This window comes from Macaca mulatta, chromosome 14 (genome assembly GCF_049350105.2).
Source record: "Macaca mulatta isolate MMU2019108-1 chromosome 14, T2T-MMU8v2.0, whole genome shotgun sequence".
In the NCBI taxonomy this organism is placed as follows: domain Eukaryota; kingdom Metazoa; phylum Chordata; class Mammalia; order Primates; family Cercopithecidae; genus Macaca; species Macaca mulatta.
The window spans coordinates 94,910,572-94,930,107 of NC_133419.1; the positions used below are offsets into that span (position 1 = coordinate 94,910,572).

The 19,536-nt window shown below is 39.6% G+C and overlaps 2 protein-coding genes across 2 annotated transcripts in view; one reads left to right on the top strand and one right to left on the bottom strand.

The window, feature by feature from the left end:
- Nucleotides 1–19,536, top strand: part of HEPHL1 (hephaestin like 1) — an 82,398-nt gene that overhangs the window by 54,784 nt on the left and 8,078 nt on the right. The window contains exons 10-17 of the mRNA XM_001086917.5: nt 2,556–2,706; nt 6,117–6,329; nt 8,901–9,114; nt 11,326–11,465; nt 14,023–14,163; nt 15,722–15,828; nt 17,655–17,877; nt 19,116–19,255. Coding sequence (XP_001086917.3) covers nt 2,556–2,706; nt 6,117–6,329; nt 8,901–9,114; nt 11,326–11,465; nt 14,023–14,163; nt 15,722–15,828; nt 17,655–17,877; nt 19,116–19,255 — 1,329 coding nt within the window. The remainder of the gene's footprint in view (nt 1–2,555; nt 2,707–6,116; nt 6,330–8,900; nt 9,115–11,325; nt 11,466–14,022; nt 14,164–15,721; nt 15,829–17,654; nt 17,878–19,115; nt 19,256–19,536) is intronic.
- Nucleotides 12,881–19,536, bottom strand: part of LOC114672334 (uncharacterized) — a 74,471-nt gene continuing 67,815 nt past the window's right edge. The window contains exon 4 of the mRNA XM_077964897.1: nt 12,881–13,355. The gene's annotated coding sequence lies outside the window, so the exon portion shown is untranslated. The remainder of the gene's footprint in view (nt 13,356–19,536) is intronic.

Here is a 19,536-nt window from a genome sequence, read left to right on the forward strand (position 1 = left end):
ACACATAGAGCAATTGGACAAAATAGAGAACTCAGAAATAATACAGCACATCTACAACCATCTGATCTTTGACAAACCTGACAAAAACAAAAAATGGGGAAAGGATTCCCTATTGAATAAGTGGTGCTGGGAGAACTGGCTAGCCATATGCAGAATATTGAAACTGGACCCCTTCCTTACACCTTTTACAAAAATTAACTCAAGATGGATTAAAGACTTAAATGTAAAACCCAAAACTATAAAAACCCTAGAAGAAAATCTAGGCAATACCATTCAGGGCATAGGCACAGGCAAAGATTTCATGATGAAAATGTCAAAAGCAATTGCAAGAAAAGCAAAGCATGACAAATGGGTTCTAATTAAACTAAAGAGCTTCTGCACAGCAAAAGAAACGATCATCAGAGTGAACAGACAACCTACAGAATGAGAGAACATTTTTGCAATCTATCCATCTGATGAAGGTCTAACATCCAGAATCTACAAGGAACTTAAACAAATTTAAAAGAAAAAAAAAACCATTAAAAAGTGGGCAAAAGACATGACCAGATACTTTTCAAAAGAAGACATCTATGCAGCCAATAAAACTATGAAAAGAAGCTCAATGTAACTGATCATTAGAGAAATGCAAATCAAAACCACAATGAGATACCATCTCACACCATTCAGAATGGCAGTTATTAAAAAGTCGAGAAATGGCAGATGCTGGCAAGGCTGTGGAGAAACAGGAACACTTTTACACTGTTGGTGGGAATGTAAATTAGTTCAACCATTGTGGAAGACAGTGTGGTGATTCCTCAAAGACCTACAATCAGAAACACCATTTGACCCAGCAGTCCCATTACTGGGGATATACCCAAAGGAATATAAATCATTCTGTTACAAAGATACATGCACGCATATGTTCATTGCAGCACTATTCACAATAGCAATGACATGGAATCAACTGAAAAGCCCATGTCTTTTGACAGACTGGATAAAAAATTGTGGTACATGTACACCATGGAATACTATGCAGCAATAAAAAGGAATGAGATCATGTCCCTTGCAGGGACATGGATAGTGCTTGAAGCCATTATCCTTGGCAAACTTATGCAGGAACGGAAAACCAAACAATGCATGTTCTCACTTATAAGCGGGAGCTGAACAATGAGAACACATGGACCTAGGGCGGGGAACAACACACACTGGGGCTTGTGGGGGTAGGGTTGGAGGGAGGGAGAGCATCAAGATAAATAGCTAATGCATGCTGTGCTTAATACCTAGGCGATAGGTTGATGGGTGCAGCAAACCACCATGGCACATGTTTACCTATGTAACAAATCTGCACGTACTGCACCTGTATCGCAAAATTTTAAATTAAATTAAAAAGAAAAGAAAACCTAGTCATCTCTCTTGGTGAGCTCTAAAGGAAAGCATAGTGCAGCAATCTGTGATGCTGTGTGGTCAGATAGGCTCAAATAGACTGATTAGGAATACACACAGTGGGAAGTCATATCCACTGTCCCCTCACTGCCCACTCAAGTTAACATAATTTAGCTAAGCCTCATCAGTTACATGAATTCATTATTTCACTCAGAAATGTATACTGAGTGCCTGCTTTTCCAGGCATTTTTCTTGGTGATGCAGGAACAGAGAGGAATCTGAGGTGTTCCTACCCTCAGGAAACTCACATTGCAGTAGGAAAAAGTTAAAAAAAAAAAGACTTCGTAAATAAAATACAGTTTCAGGTGAAGATAAGTGCTATGAAGAATAAAATAGGGTAAAGTGAGTGAGTTTCTGGGCAAAAGATGGTGATTAGTTTAGAAGGGTGGTTAGGGAAGACCACTCTGAGAAAGTGACATGCAGAAAAGTGAATTGAGCCATCCTGGCTAACACAGTGAAACCCCGTCTCTACTAAGAAATACAAAAAACTAGCCGGGCGAGCTGGCGGGCGCCTGTGGTCCCAGCTACTTGGGAGGCTGAGGCAGGAGAATGGCATGAACCCGGGAGGCGGAGCTTGCAGTGAGCTGAGATCAGGCCACTGCACTCCAGCCTGGGCGACAGAGCGAGACTCCGTCTCAAAAAAAAAAAAAAAAAAAAAAAAAAAAGAAAAGTGAATTGAGGAAAGGACAGCACATGGAAAGACCCTGAGGCAGGAATGAGGTTGGTGTGTTCATGGAAGGGCAAAAGGCCAGGGTGCCTGGAGCAAGCTAGGAGGTGAGTACAGGGAGATGCAGTCAGAGAGAGAGGCTGGGCCAGGGCTTGGAGGTCAGGGTAAGGAGAAGAAGTCAGTGAGGACTAGCCTGGCAACAAAGGCTAAAAGAGTAGAAAGTCTTCTGAGCAGGGGCTGATTTCCTTGGAGGATGGATGTAACCAGAAAGACACATTTTCTGGATGGGGAATAAATTCATCAGCGCAACATTCAGTATCCTGATTTTAAAATGACCTGGGAACTCTATAGCTGATGTTGATCTACCCTAACTTATTAATACTTTGTGTGAACTTTGAAAGGAAAGCAATTCTGTGAATTCCTCCAAGCTGCACTTTTTATGTATTCATTTCTTTCTTCTCTGTAGAAAGGAATAGACAAGGAGTTTTACCTACTGTTCACAGTCTTTGATGAGAATCTGAGCAGATATTTTGATGAAAACATTCAGAAGTTTATCTGGCATCCCTTCAGCATTGACAAAGAAGATAAAGAATTTGTGAAATCCAACCGAATGCATGGTATGACAAATGACTTTCCCTCCTGTAAATGAAAGGCTGACTTGCATTCGAAGTGAAAATGATTGGTGTGTTTTAATTATCTTAATTTTGGTTTCTTGGGTATTGTTCTTGGTCACGAGTAAGTTATTTCATGCCTTCAGCTTCAGATGGTATAGTGAAACCTCCCTATCTCTCAGAGATGTGAAATTTAATACTTCTAGAACACTTTATCAGCCTTAGATGAAGGAACACAAAATTTAAACTAGCGGCCCTGCGGGTGGCTAACGCCTGTAATCCCAGCACTTTGGGAGGCCAGGGTGGGCAGATCATGAGGTCCGGGGACTTAGCCTGGCCAATATGGTGAAATCTCATCTGTACTAAAAATACAAAAATTAGCTGGGCGTGGTGGCACGCACCTGTAGTCCCAGCTACTCAAGAGACTGAGGAAGGAGAATCGCTTGAACCTGGAGGCAGAGGTTGTAGTGAGCCAAGATCGTGCCACTGCACCCAGTCTGGGTGACAGAGTGAGACTCCGTCTCAAAAATAAATAAATAAATAAATAAAATGAAATTTAAACTAGCCAAGTTCACAGTACATCATAAATGTAGAAAATTTACTGACAAACTACTCCCCCTTGGGTTCACAATAACATCAAGTTGGAACACCAAAGTGATAATAGGAGATAATCATTACATAGCAAAGTGTCTATAATTAAGTAGTATGAATGACTTCATTAAGTAGTATGAGTGACTGGTGAGTGTTAATTTGTGAAATACTATCTGTAGCTATCCCAGATCTTCATTTGAGAGGAATTACTTAATTCTCCCTCTGTCTCTTTTTATCAAGTGTTACAATAGCAAACCACCTGCTAATTGCTCGTGAGTAACACAGGATGCTCATTACTCTTAGGCATATTACCTAAGGTAGCAGAGTAATGAGAGTCCAAACTCAATGCCTTGCAAGAGTGTGCAGTCAATAAAAGTGCCTGAAGCAAGTAACCTAAGACAACAGGTGCTAACCTGCTTGTTTTAGGACTCAGCATAAAATCCATGTATTGCCTTTTAAAGCATTATGGAAGAATAACAAAATAGCCCTTAACCTCCTTTCCTTGCATGGAAGTAAAAAATAGTCCAAGGTTACAACTGCCCCACGGCAACCAGGTCACAGACCCTAGGGTCCCAGATGCTCATTTCCAACAGAGTTCCCTCTTGTGCCAATGGAAAGCACGGAGTAGTGCATTTTCAGTGTCATCTTCTACAAAAAGTTTTGCTGTAACTGAACAGGAATATTGTTTCCAAACTTCTTAGTAGACAATAAAAAGGGGAAATTAAGGTAGAAATAAGGAAGTATAGCAGTTTCTTGTTGGAGAGGCTAAATTGTAAAAGAAATTTATCATAAGAGAGGTCTTCATCTAAAAAAAAAGTAAACAACTGAATGAACTACGTCAAATCCAGCCCCACCCTATTTTGGCAATGTGAAACTACTTTCATATTTAGAAATACAGTATGTAGTCCAGGCACAGTGGCTCATGCCTGTAATCCCAGCACGTTGGGAGGTCAAGGTGGGAGGATCACTTGCATCCAGGAGTTCAAGACCAGCCTGGGCAACATAGTGAGACCCTATCTCTACAGAAAATACAAAATTAACCAGGTATGGTGGTGTGCACCTGTAGTCCCAGCTGCTACTCAGGAGGCTGAGGTAGGAGGTAGGAGGATCTCTTGAGCCTGGGAGGTTGAGGCTGAAGTAAGTATAATGGCTCCACTGCACTCCAGCTTGGGCAACAGGGTAAGACTCTCTCTCTCTTTCAAAAAATAAGTAAAATAAATAAATAAATACAGGATATATCATTGTTAAAACAAAGTTCAAGGAAAATAATGCATCTTAATTCAAATGTCACATTGATTATAAATTAAGTTCTAGCTTCAGTCCTGCTTGCAGGGAGTGGAAGGAAGAGAGCAACAAAGCCAAAAAGAAAGGGCCTGACATGGTACACAATACTTTGTGTTGTGTTTATTATATAGTCTGTATTCAAAACATGTTTGTTGAAAGAAAGAATGGATGAGTGAATGTTGTAGAAAAAGAGGCTTTAAACAAGCATTCCAAGGCAAGAGAAGATTCTCTACCAACCAGTCAAGGACTGAATTTATTAGCACCTTGATTTATACTCAGATCTCATTAACATTTGATGGACAAGATTTAGATCATTTATTTGCAAAGACATTATCAAAGTATTTTTTTTTTTCAGAAAATGTGGTGTTCTTCTCAGAAGTGCCAGAATTTCTTGGAATTTCTACTAGTAATCCCAGATCTGAGTACAATTACCAAGCACCACTGGTTCTGCAGGCACAGAAATATTAGGATAGTACAAAAGTAATTGCGGTTTTTGCAATTACTTTCAATGGCAAAAACTGCAATCACTTTTGCACTAACCTAATAAAAACTAATTTTATTTGATAATGGGATTATAACAGAAGGTCATTCATGTGCATGATAATAGTTCTGTCCTACTATAGGCTTAGTAGGACCTTAGTAGGAGGCGGGTAGAAATATTTATTTCTCCAAGAGACATCAAGCATGAGACGCAATTATGTTCATTCACCAGTCAGACATTGCTGTTATATCATGGCATTCATCCCTATAGCGTGAGAATGTGGTTTCTAAATTCTTCTCAAGGCACTACTTCAGATAGCCACTATCAATGGATTGGGGTTGATGTCAAAGATAAAAACAATTTTCCACTCTGGAAGCACAGAGGGTCTTCATATCTAACTAATCATTATTTATTAATAAAGTCCCTCCAGTAATTGTGTTGGGGTAAAAAAGTACAAGTTATCATAAAGCAAATTTATTTACTCAAAGGCTAACCTCATATAAGCTTAAGTACCCCCTAAAAAAAGCCCTCTCCACTGAACACACATGCACACATACTGTCAATTGATTAAAAAATCTTTCAAATAATGCTGAATCCATGTAATCAGTAAAAGCATGTCTGATAACTTCTAGAACCAAATGCAAAGCCCACTGGCAAATGAGGGTCTTGTAGAATTCAATGAATTAATGACTGAGGAAGAGACATTTAACAAGGGAGATCATAGGAAAATAACCTCAAAAGAAAAAGGTTTTCATATCAAGAGCCTTAGAGAAGAGTATGGGGAAATTATTTTGTAAACAATCTGATTTATCCCTTAGTCATTCTTTGAACTAGTGTTCTTGCATATGTGTTGTTAAAGACAACATTTTAATAATTTCCGTATATTTTCATTATTCATTGTTAATTTTGGTCTCCATTTTAAATGGATTCACCATGTGGCTTTTCCCTGGTACTGTTTATTCTCTGAAAACAAGGATCTTTTGTAAACAGTTGACATATTTGAAGCTCCCCTGCCCGATACACACTGATAATTTTTCACTATCTTTCTTCTTCCATTTAGCTGTTAATGGCTACATGTACGGCAACCAGCCAGGCCTAAACATGTGTAAAAAGGATAGAGTTTCCTGGCATCTGATTGGATTGGGCACTGACACCGACATGCATGGAATTGTTTTTCAAGGGAACACCATCCACCTACGAGGGACTCACCGAGACTCCCTGGCCCTGTTTCCCCACATGGCCACAACAGCATTCATGCAGCCAGACCATGCAGGTAAACTTGCTGGGTCCATCTCAGGTGACCAGATTTCTACCTTCAGGCTCATCCACTTACAGTCCTCCTGCAGAAGAAATTGACAGACTTTGTGCACTTCAAGTGGTATAGAAATAGATATAGTCTCGATTAGAATCAGAGAATCCTGAATTATTAGTCCAAACACATAGTACAAGGGACAGAGGGGAAATATCTAAAATAGCATCCACAAAACAGAAGTAGAAGCCCTCTAAAGTCTTTGGTGCATAAATCCTAGGAGAATGTTTTTGATTCACAGTCCATAAAAATTCAGCCCTGATAAAGTGGACATGTTTTGCTCTCATTGAGCATGAACATAATTTCAGTTGCTTCTCTGAAGCATCTACCAGTTATGGACATCCCAGTGGATGCTTCCAGATTATAGATGTAGGCATAATTGCAGCCTGGTCTCTCTTCCATAGGTACTGATAACTGCCTTTTGATTGGGGGGCTTCTCTGTTTTCATTCCGTTGGGCACCCTTGGTTTCCCCACAGGGCAATCTGCATTGGATCTGGAATTTATGGAGACCCCTGTATAATGCCAGTACCTGGAACTTCTTCTCTTAGGGATTCCAAGTTGATAAGATAATTGGGGCATTTTCATAAAAGATCTAGAGCAACACATGGTAGCATATGCTAATCACTGCATGAAAAGTGAGGAGAACAAGCCCTACGGACATTGAACATGTTTTTCCAATCCCATTTTTTCATCAGTCTTGGCAAGAAACCAATATGCTACCTAAGATGAGTACTTGCTGTTTACTAATGGATGTTCTACTTCTTTGCTTTCCACTGGAACTGCAGTTTAGATGTCTCCATGTCATCAGTTAAGAACTTAAGGCTTGGGCTTCAAAATCTTTGCCTAAGGACTGCCTGAGACTAGGAGCTCCATAGTCTTTTCTATGTGAATTTTTCCTAGTGTCCAATCTCCGTACATTAGTATAGTTGATCAGTTATGAATTACTCAAATCAAGGGATGCCTTGGACACAACTTTTTTTTTTTAATACACTCTTCAAAACCAAAGAGAGGAGGGGATTGTGAAATAGCCAAATTATTTTAATCCATAGAAATAGGCACTCAAAGTTAGAGCCGCCCAGAATAATTTTAGAGATGGAGCTACTTATTCTAGTGCTTTGATTATTACTCCATATGTCCTATAGGTTTCTAAAGAGCTTCACAACGTTTTCCAGTTTATGTTTGGTGATAAGCATAAATCTGTGACTGCTTAAAAGCTTAGCCATTTCACCAAATTCCTGTCCCTTACCTGTAAGTCAAGAAAGAGGGTGCTCAAAACTGGGTAGAGTAGACTATAGGCTGCAACTCAAACATTTCCATGTTCTTCTATTTTTATTATCATTATTATTAATTTTCTTTTCTTCTTCATGCTACCTTGTCTAAGATCTTCTTTGTTCTTAGAGGAGACAATTCCTCAACTATTGAAGTGCCATGATCAACACATAAACAATAGGCTGCCTGGAAAAAAATAAATGCAGAGACAGTCTTTCCAAGTCTGTCTTCAAAGGTGTCTTTTCTGTGGTTTTGTATAAAGACCCTTCCTCCTGTGTCCTCATCAGTGCCTGGGTGTGTGTGGGTACCCACTTAATCAACCCATTGAGTTTTCGCTCATCTAAAAGGAGTAACTTGGCGATGGTTAGACAACAGACTTACATGTATAGCCAGATAGAAGATACCTCTGTACATTGTTGAAGGTTAAAGAAAGGCACACTCCTCCCTCACCTCTAAAAACAGAGGCTACTAGAGAAAGGGAAGGAAGAGTTATTAATCCGATATTTTCATTGAGAGTTAATATCTTCAATAATTTTATTTGTCTTATGTGATTTTATGGTGAGTTCAGTTAAGAGATATCTATCTGATGCCAATGCATCTAGAAAATTCAATCTAAAAATTACATAATTGTTGGCAGACATGATCGTTGGTGTTATATAGAAAAATTCAGTTGATTGATTTTCTGTTTTCTGTTTCCTTTTCATTTAGCATTATATAGACCTACCACTGGAAATGAGAAACTTCTTTGCTCAAGGGCTTAATGAAGTGATACACTTGGCTTTAATGATAATAATACCTTACATATTTATTGCACTTTAGAATTTATGAAATCCTTTAGGGCAAAACACTCATCAGAAATGTGGCTTAATCTGAACCTTGTCTAGGATAATCATCTTACCGGTAATTAGTTGTTTTTAAACTGGGCTGGGTTAAGATAGTCATTGGTGGTTTTCCAGGAGAGACTGTCTTCTAATAGGTGTCTATTATAGGGGAGACCCAGAGAAGTCATTTCTTGGTAGCAATATTGTAAGTTTCTTTTTTTATTACAAATGAATTTTGGACAGGATCTTTCTCCCCACAGAAGTAAATATATTCAAAGTAATTTATTCCCCTTGGGGTCTGATTTTAAACTACTAGGTGACTGGTATTTTAAAAATCCACCTAACTGGTTATTTTGGAATAAAATATGCAGGTTTGCTAAAAACAGAACATCACCAACAAAAATACCGAGCACCACACTCAATGCCGAGCCATTTCTCTTGCAGGTATTTTTAAGGTGTTTTGTGCCACCATGCACCACCTCCCGAGAGGCATGGGTCAGATCTATGAGGTCAACAGCTGTGACAACAGGGACCCTTCTGAGCAGCCACATGGGATGATAAGAACTTTTTACATCGCCGCTGAAGAGGTAGAATGGGATTATGCCCCTAACAAAAACTGGGAGTTCGAAAAGCAGCACTTGGACGCAAGAGGGGAAAGGTACCACAGGCGCCGCTGCCAGGGCTCTTCAGTGGGATCGCGCATGCTCCGTAGGACTTTAGCAAGTGTGGCTCCCTACAAATTCCCAGGTTGTGTCTGCGCTGGTCACTACCACATGTAACTGGGACTCCTGAAAAATGAAAGTAGAAGAAAAGTTCTCTTCCCTTGGAAATCATACAGTCTAGGGTGGAAGTATACATGCATTTATTAAATACCTACTATATGCTAGGCATTGTGCAATGTGCTGGTAAAACAGTGTAGAGGATAGACAAGGTCCTTTCCTACGCAGAATTCCTGGTCCACGGTAAGACTTTAGAACAAGTATATGGAGTGAGGCAGTCACTATGAGAGGGGAAGGGTAGAGTGCGGCAGGAGATATGGCAGAAGTACACAGCCCTGTCTTGAGGAAAGGTAGGGAGAAGGTCAGTAGTCAGGGGGTGCTTCTGGGAGGAAGTAGTCTTTGAGTTGGGACATGAAGAGTAGTTCACTTGAGGAGGAAGGAAGCATGTTCGTGGCAGAGGGAACAACCTGTGTAAAGGCCTGGAGGTGAGGGAGAGCACATCATGTTCAAGAGAGTGAATGTTTAGAATGACCAGAGCACAGAGCGGAGGGGGCCAGTGATGGGAAATGAGGCTCAGGAGGTGGCAAAGGCAGATAGTGAGGCTTGAGAGTCAAATTGAGGAGTTTGGCAGTGGGAAATCATAAAAATGCTTAAAATCAACGTGATTAAATGTATAGCTTAGGATCCCTCTGACTGCAGTGAGGAGAATAGAGGGCAAGGAGGAGTACAGGTCGCAGGCAGAATGGTTAGGAATAATTCCACCCAAGATAGGTAAGTGATACATGTGGCTGAGATGAGAATGCAAGCTCCCTCAGTGGAAGGAGATGGAAGGGGTAGGTCTCACTGTATTTTAGAGATAAAATTAATAGATTTTGAAAATCTGTCTTTTGTGATGATCTGTCTTGGCAATAGATGAAATGTACTATACATGTACGGTACACATACAGTCTATCCTCATTATTTGTAGATTCTGCTTTTGCAAATTTGCCTACTTGCTAAAATTTATTTTTAACCCCAAAATCAATTCCTGTGACATTTTTGTGGTCATTTGAAGGTACATGTAGAGTGGCAAAATTTTATGTTGCCTGACGTACACATTTTCAGCTGAGGTCAAACAAGGAGTCTCTCTGCCTTCTTGTTTCGGCTCTTATACTGTAAACAAATGTCCTTGTTTTCAGACTATTTAGTGCCATGTTTTTTGCACTTGTGTGCTTTATGTTGGTGCTTTCACTGTTTAGAATGCCCCCCTTAGCAGAGTGATGAAGCCGTGTCCTGAGTGCAAGAAGCCTCTGATGTGCCTTATACATGTGAGAGGTACTTTGTTCTTGCATGAGTTATAGCACTGTTGGCTGTTGAGCTCAGTGTTAATGAGCTCAACAGTGTTAATGCTGTTGAGCTCAGCAATATATATTAAATAATGTGTCTTCAAAAAGAAACAGACATAAAACAAGGTCATATGTTGATCAATTGATGAAAATATTATGACCAGAGGTTTGCAGGAACTTAACCCTATATTTCCCCTAGGAACAATGGTTCAGTCTTTATTAGTCCAGTTATCAAAATGACTTTCTAGAACATAACTAGGGTGAAGAACAAGTATCAACTGTATCTATCTATATTTGTATATGGGTGTATGCACAACATATGACTATAGTCCTTCTTGAGATCTTTCAAAGTGGAAAAGCATTACCATGTACAGAAAGATGCAAATGAAATCTGGAGAAACTCAGGGTGGTAGAGGGTGGATGTGTGTGTGTGTGTGTGAGAGAGAGTGTGTGTGATGACACACACAAGCAGATGCATGTATGTAAGGTTAGATGGTCCCAGAAGAGAGGTGCAACCTCAAAGGATCCTTAGGAGTCTCTGAGGTTGGCCCTACTCAGTGCTTAGCAGAAGATTACAATAGTGATTTCCAAGGGTGGGCCATGAACTGGTGCTGGGCTGCCCATATCAGAACTCAAGGAGCTTTAAAGTGCAGATTCCTGGCCTCACTCCCAGAAAGTCTGGTGCAAAAGGCCAGCTCCCCAGGGAGCATTTGATCACAGCCAGGTTTGGGGAGCACTTCTCCAGAGTACCCCTGAATCACTTAGAAGCGCTCAAAGCTTTTCTGCTTTCTGACAACTTTAATTTCTGATGCTTCTGATTTTCAGACATGGAGATATATTTATGAACCGCACTGAAAATTGGATTGGCTCTCAGTACAAGAAGGTGGTTTACAGGGAATACACGGATGGAGAATTTGTGGAGATCAAAGCCCGACCACCACGAGAGGAGCACTTAGAACTCCTGGGTATGGCACAGATTTCAGGCGTGCACTATCAGCCCCAAGCATGTGCATGCACACACACTCATGTGTTCTGTTAGACTTGTGGCTGAGAAAGGATAGAAGAAACAGAGTAGCTTGACTGCATTCCTCCAAGTGCAATATTTTCCTGCTCTACCATTATCGGGGAGTGTGCTGAGTGCTCAACTCATACAAAAAATAGTCATAATAAGCTACCAGATAACACACAAATAGGAATCCATGACGTTGGGGCAGTCTAACTAGTGTATGATACCCTAAAGCTTCTTTCCAACCCCTATACTGAGCTAGGAAGTTTTAATTTGAAATAGTTTGATGTGTCAGAACAGCAGGCAGAATGTTTCCATAACTTCTTAAGGTCCTGGGTTATCCATGCACAGTGCTATTGCAACATACCATGAACATATTTATGACAAAAGAAGAGCTCCTATGTGAGATGGGGCCAAGGGAGAAAGGTCTGGCTTTCTCCTTCCTGAGAGATCCCTCTCAGTTTAGGAGGCCCTTATTCATGGCCTTCTCAGAACCTGAGCTGCCGGACCTGGCAATGAGATAAGCTATTCCTGCTTTCCTTCTCCACTTTTCTTCATGGGAAGTCACCTCTGACCCCATCTTGGGGATAAGACCTTAAAGCAGAGGGTAAATCTAAGGGACTTTTGGAAATCCTGCCCACTTTTTAATACACAAGGTAACTTATATAAACAGTATGGTCTTACACAGGGCTTTCCAACATTAGAATAAGGCCCCACAACTCCTAGCTTGATAAATTATTAAATTAAATGCTCCATCCATGTAATACATGTGGAGGTGTAGTAGACCCCACACTTCCACAGTCTACTAACGTTCACAGATAAGCTTGTTTGTCTCATCAAATGAGTGAGTCAGCCCTGATCGAAACATTCATTCATTTGAGCTGTGATGTTGACAGAGCTTTAAAGACGCTGAGGTGCTGGTCCTGCTGAGGGGTTTGAGGTGTGCCTCTAAGGCTCTTTGGTTTGGTTCTTCTCAGCAAAATGACACAAATGAGTTGACTTTATGAGAGGCAAGCCCATCAGCACTTCAGCCAGAGGAATGTGAGGCCCATTTACTCATTTTCTGCGGCTCAGGGAGAGGCTTGGGTTCCTCAAACTGGGCGCATGGCAGGCACACTTCAGTTCATTACTATTCCCTGATAGTGACCTCTCAGGCTCTGAATCAGTACCCATTCGCTCTTACTCATCAGTAGTCATTTGCTCTTACCAACCAGTATAGCAAGGCATGTGCAATTCAGGTGGTAATGAGTACACAAATAATGATTTTAACATATGCATACATAGGCACTTGTTTCTAACTATAACCAAATGTACTGTTTAAGAACATGCAAAGCGTTTTCTTCTTTTTTTCAGCCCAGTCCACTTGCCTTCGGGTTTTCTTTTCTAATTTTGCCATTAAGGGGAAAAAATGAGTGCTTTTTAGAACTTCCTGATTCATGTTAAATATTTTAAGAAAATTTTATTTATTTATTTTAATTAAATGTATTTATGTTTTAAGAAATTGAGAGAAAATTGAAAATAATAACAGTCCAACAAATTTTAGATTTACATATACCTTTCTCAGAAAAGCAATTAAAACCATGGCTTGAATCAGCAAGGAATTGATATGTGTGGCCAGACCACCAACTGTGAGTGTATCTCCCTGTGAATGTAGAATGCACCAAATACCCAAGAGAGAGCCATAGGGATCAAGCACTCCTGAAATGGGAGTCTACTCACCATGAAGCAGTGCACAAGTCATGCTGCTACAGACCCTCTCAGCCAGGTGTAGGCTCATCTCCATTGGCACACAGCCTGGTTGCTTCCAACAGAAATGCACACACCAGAGGAGCTGAAGAGTGCTTGTCTCCTTGGGTAAACAAATATTGAGAAACAGAGTTAGACGTGCATTCATGAAGTCACTGTATTAATCATAAATTAATACATAAATGATTTTATTTCACTCTAATCCTTCAAATTCCTTTTATACACATTTCATTGGATCTTCATTATTATTATCATCCATTTACCAGATAATGAATAATTTCAGACTTATCAAAGGTTATACACAGGGAGATTACAACTGAAAGTCACCATATCATGTGGATATGGCTTTTCCTGGAGATGATTTCTCAGTAGTAAAAAGTTAAGCATTTACTGAGTACTTATGGTGTATCAGTGCACTGAAGTAAACACTTTCACATACATTATCTTATTCAATTCTTACTATAATCCCACATGAAAGTTATTACTAAACCAATGTTAGAGATGAGGAAACTGAAACTCAGACAGATTACATCACTTACCCAAGGCCCCTCTAATAAATGAAGGAGGCAGAATTTAACTATTGCTAAAGACTACATGATATTTAATACCACATAATGTTGCTCTCTAAAACAAAGTAGATTTATATATGCCTTTCTCAGAAAAACAACTAAAGCCAAACTATTTTATTTGGCTCACTACTGCCTATATTTAAATTACACTAATGTTGAAAGAGCAATAATAATGCACACAGTCCTGTGTTTTGCCTTTAGGCCCAATGATTCATGCCGAGGTGGGCGACACCATCCTGATCATATTTAAGAACAAAGCCAGTAGGCCCTACTCCATCTCAGCCCAGGGTGTGGAGGAGATGGATAGTGGAAAGCAATTCCAAGTGCCCATGACAAAACCAGGTAAGTTGCGTCAGAGGTCTGCTCCATCTTGAAGAAGAGCACTGGAGTCAACTCTCTTCTGACCTCAGAGGGGTCTTAAAGAGCTCATCTTAATGTCAATGTGTTTCAGACATCATCTAGTCACTCTGGTATGAGATCATCATTCATCCAATGACCAAATGTTTAGGAATTTCTAGGGCTCCGTTAGGAACCTCCATTAGGAACCCCATTATCAACATCCCCCACCAGAGTGGTACATTTGTTGTAACTGATTAACCTACATTGACACATCCCCTGAAGCCTATAATTTACATTAGGGTTCAGTCTTGGTGTATACACTCTAAGGGTTTTGACAAATGCACAACAACATGTATCTACCATTGTAGTCCTATAAAGAATAGTTTCACTGCCCTAAACATTCTCTGTTCTCTGGTGTTTGTTTTTTCCTCTTCCTTAACCCCTGACAACCACTGATCTTTTTACTGTCTCCATAGTTGTTCTTATAGTAGCTCCCCCTTATCACGGTTTTGCTTTCCTTGGTTTCAGTTACCTGAATCAAACTTGGTCTGAAAATATTAAGAAATTTTGAGATAACTTCAATTAGAGACTATAAAAAGATATTTTGAGAGTGAGAGACTACATTCACATAGCTTTTATTATAGTGTACTGTTATAATTGTCATATTTTATTATTGTCAATCTCTTACTGTGCCTAATTTATAAATTAATTATAGGTATGCATGTATAGGAAAACACATAGTATATATAGGTATGGCACTCTCTGTGGTTTCAAGCAACCCCTGGAGGTCTTGGAATGTATTCCTCCTAGATAAAGGGGGACTACTGTAGTAAACATAAAAATTAACACATTAACTGCCTTCAAAATGAAGCATTATCCTGTGTATTTAATTACATTATTTCATTTAATCCTCACAACAATTAGAAAACTATGATGACCAACCCACTTTACAGATGAGGATACTAAAGGTTAGTGAAGTTAAGTAGCTTGTCAAATGTAGGAAAAAGGAAGTCATAGGGTTGAGATTTGGAACTACGTCTCTCTGATTCTGGTTCTCACCAAATCTCATCTGCCCACTTGAGAAGCTTTAAAAAACACTAGCACCAGAGTCCTAGACCCCAGACTCTCCAATTTCACTGGTCTGGGGTGAGACCTGAGCAGCAAGAGCTTACAAATATCCCTGGTGACTCCCATAAGAGGTCAAGGCAGAGGTCCTTGATGACTAAGATGTGCTCAAAGACGGTTCTTGGGAAGAAGATACAACATTTAAGGAGGAAAAACAGTAAGGTATAAAATGTTCTTATTTCCTGAATACACACCAGTTGACAATAAAAAAGGGAAACTAGAGGGAAGGCTGGAGCCTGACATGACAAATCTGCCATTTCATTTTGAAATAGTAGAAATCGAGATGGGAGTTTAATAAGAACATTTGTAATGAATGAGTAATTCTCTCCAGCAATAAACTTTAATGAAATATATAAAGACCTGCTTGTATTTCTTCAGATAAATCATCTGAAACACAGGTAATTCTAATAATTTTTTTCCATTTCATTTATTACAGGAGAAGTAAAAACTTATAGATGGAATATCCCTAAAAGATCTGGTCCAGGGCCTTCCGATCCCAATTGTATTCCATGGGTTTACTATTCAACAGTAAACTTTGTGAAGGTAAGGTGGAGAGAGCAACCAAAAGGTTTAAAATAATCTGGATGAAAGTTGACTAAAATAATCTGGATGAAAGTTCATCACGGCTTGGGTTGGTATATGTGAAAGCGTGTAATGATTAAGAGCAAAGGGTCTCACACTATGGCCCATTTACCAAATCTAGCCATGCTGGATTTACGTTTACATTGTCAGTGGTTGACCTGAGTAGCTGCAACAGACTGTATGGCCCACAAAGTCAAAAATATTTACTATCTGGTGATTTTTTTTTCCAAACAAACAAAAAAAAAGTTTGCTGACCCTTGACTTAAAGTATGGGGGATAAAAACAAAATCCCGATGTTTCAGTTACCAAATTTAGAACTTCAAAAGATAAAAGGTTTGAAGCAAAAGAGGATATGTAAATACATAACAATAAAATAAATATAACTTAGAATACAATTTATGTATGGTTTTGGATGTGTGAAATCTGTTCATTTTAAATGCATTACCAGGGCTACTAGGGCTTAGGAAAAGAAAGTTCACTTTAAACATAGTAACTGAAACTACAAAACTATTTGAATGATTAATGATCTAACTTTGAAATAAAAGGCAAAGATTCAATATTGAATTTGAGCCAGATATGTATGTGTAAAACAACCACAGTCTTTAATTACATGCCATAAACCAAAGTCCAATCTAAAGCTGTTACCTGATGTAAAATGTAAGCTTTGCCTATTAAAGAAGAAAAAGGAGGGATTATCTTAACCTCCCTCTTAGGTATTAGATGGCTTGTGTTAATGTCCTTGAGTTGTACTGGACGGTTCTAGAGTTCAGAGACAGATATACAAGGCACTTGAATAAATAAACTTACATATGAGAATTATGGGAAAATCCATATTTATTTATTATTTTATGCATCACAACAAATATTTATTGAGCACTTGTGATGTGCAAATGACCCCACCCAATACTATGAGAGATGCAGATACTCCTCTCTCTTTTTTTTTTTTTGAGACAGAGTCTCGCTCTGTAGCCCAGGCTGGAGTGCAGTGGTCGGATCTCAGCTCACTGCAAGCTCCGCCTCCCGGGTTCACGTCATTCTCCTGCCTCAGCCTCCCGAGTAGCTGGGACTACAAGCGTCCGCCACCTCGCCCGACTAGTTTTTTGTATTTTTTAGTAGAGACGGGGTTTCACCGTGTTAGCCAAGGTGGTCTGGATCTCCTGACCTCGTGATCCGCCTGTCTCGGCCTCCCAAAGTGCTGGGATTACAGGCTTGAACCACCGCGCCCGGCTGATACTCCTGTCTTGAAGAAACTTACAACTTTGTGGGGGAAATAATACATGTCCACACTTGTAACTGTAATAGAGCTCTGAATCTGGTGAATTCTGTAGGAGTGGCAGACTAAAGTACTATAGAAGGTTTTGGAAGGAGAGTCTAGGAAGAAAGAGCATTATGAGCACAGCTGAAAATAGGGAAGTAGAGGGAGTGTTTGGGACATGTTGAGAGTCCCATTTGGCTATCATAAGGGGTCCAGTAGTAAATCAAGAGGTAGCCTAAGCCAGACAAGTTCATTAGGGGAGCACATGGAGGGCTCACGGACCTGCAAGGATTTATATTTAATTCTGCAGGCCATGGAAAATCACTGAAGACTTCTAGATACGAGAGTATAAAGATTACTGTGATGGTGTTCAACAGGATGGTCTGGAGGTGGGGTGAATCACAGCCGAGAGAGGAATCAATTTCTAGTCCAGGGTGAGGTATTATGACCCTATACTAGAATGGTGGCAGGTGGAATGAAATATTATTAAATTACTTAATGGCTCTTTTAACTCGGTTTATTTTTCTTCCAGGATACGTATAGTGGTTTGATGGGTCCTCTGATTACATGCCGAAAAGGAGTACTGAATGAAAAAGGAAGAAGAAGTGACATTGATTATGAATTTGCTCTCTTGTTTTTGGTATTTAATGAGAATGAATCCTGGTATCTGGATGACAATATTAAGAAGTATCTCAACAAAGATCCACGAGATTTTAAGCGCACTGATGATTTTGAGGAAAGCAACAGAATGCATGGTATATCCAAAGTTTAAAGAGAAGAAGCCTATGTTGAGATAAGCTTATAGGATTTCTGTAAATGTAGGAGGCTCCCAGCATCCTTCTCTGAGCCTTTCCCCCTTCCCAGGGGCACCTGGACTGAAGAAAGTCCTCTAATGCTTTCGTTCAGACTGAACCAGCCTAGCCACTGATTGGCTGGCAATGAAGTCATTGAGGCTTTGAACCAACTTGTAGGGACATGTATTTTTGAATGCTGGAATCTCTAAGCTCTAAGACTGTGAAGTAATCCTTTAAAAACAAATAATGGCTTATTGTCATATTTTTATAAGAATATACCATAACTTCCATTTGATTAAATTTAAGGGCCAGGTTTGTCTCTGGGATACGAAACACTATCATCAAATTTCTGTTTTAATGTATCTGTGTTACTTAATTCTGTATTATGTAAGGTAGTTTGTTGGTGGGAATAATGTGTTTGAATTGACACATCCAGTTTCTCACCAACAGCTATTTTTGACCAAAGTGCACAAAAAGATAGGCCTTGCCCAAGGTCACAAAGCTAGTATTAATATAGATTAGAATATAGTAGCCTGATTCCCATTCAGCTACTTTTTCCCCTACCAGTTTTGCTTTCTTCTCCTGAAGATTTTTTAGTATGGTCTCCATTTTTAATGAATGCAGGTCATTTGGTTGTGCCACAATGCACAGAATCAAAAGTCAGTAGACAGCGGAGGAGTGGACGTCACCATCATGTAAACTCAGTTTGCTTTGGTCATTGTTTGGTCACGAGCTCAGCCTGTGTGGAGTTCTCTTTTATTTTCGGAGGTTCAACCAGGCTTAAACGATTCTCAACAAGTGAAGTATTAAGAAAATAGCTTCTAAGTCACTCAATTTTGATTTATATAAACTTGTTTATGCCTCAGTTTATTCTCTGTAGAGTGGTATAAATCTGGCTACCTCTCCAATGAGCCTGTAATTTCCTTCATAAAGAGATTATGCTGAAAAAACAAAACACTGCCACCAAGATATGGCTTTAAAACTGCTATTTCTTTGTTCTCGCTCTCTTTGTAGAAGGATTTCTCAGTAATCTGAATTTTGGGTCTAGAATGGTGGGACACTGCTAGGGGTGAGTGAGATTGTTACATGTTTACTAGACAGATGAAAATATCAGTGACCTAAAGATCTTCTGGAAACATTTAAAAAATCAGCTTATATTTTAATTAACCAAAGGTTATTTTCTTATCACCCTTTTAAAGCTATTAATGGAAAGATTTTTGGGAATCTCCATGGCCTCATAATGAACGAAGATACAATGACAAACTGGTATTTGTTAGGGTTAGGAAGTGAAGTGGACATACATACCATCCATTATCATGCTGAGAGCTTTCTCTTCAAAGTAAGTATAAGGAAAGTGCTTTGGGAAAGACTTTTTTGAACTAACAAATTCAATGTATTTCCAGTGGAAAATAAGAGTTACTTGGCAATAATGCTTGTGAGAGGAGGTGAAAATGGAACAGAATAATGTGATTATACCCTTTCCCTGGTGTATATTTCCTTTTTTTTTTGAGATGGAGTCTCGCTCTGTCGCCCAGGCTGGAATGCAGTGGCGTGATCTCCGCTCACTGCACCGCCTCCTGGGTTCACGCCATTCTCCTGCCTCAGCCTCCCGAGTAGCTG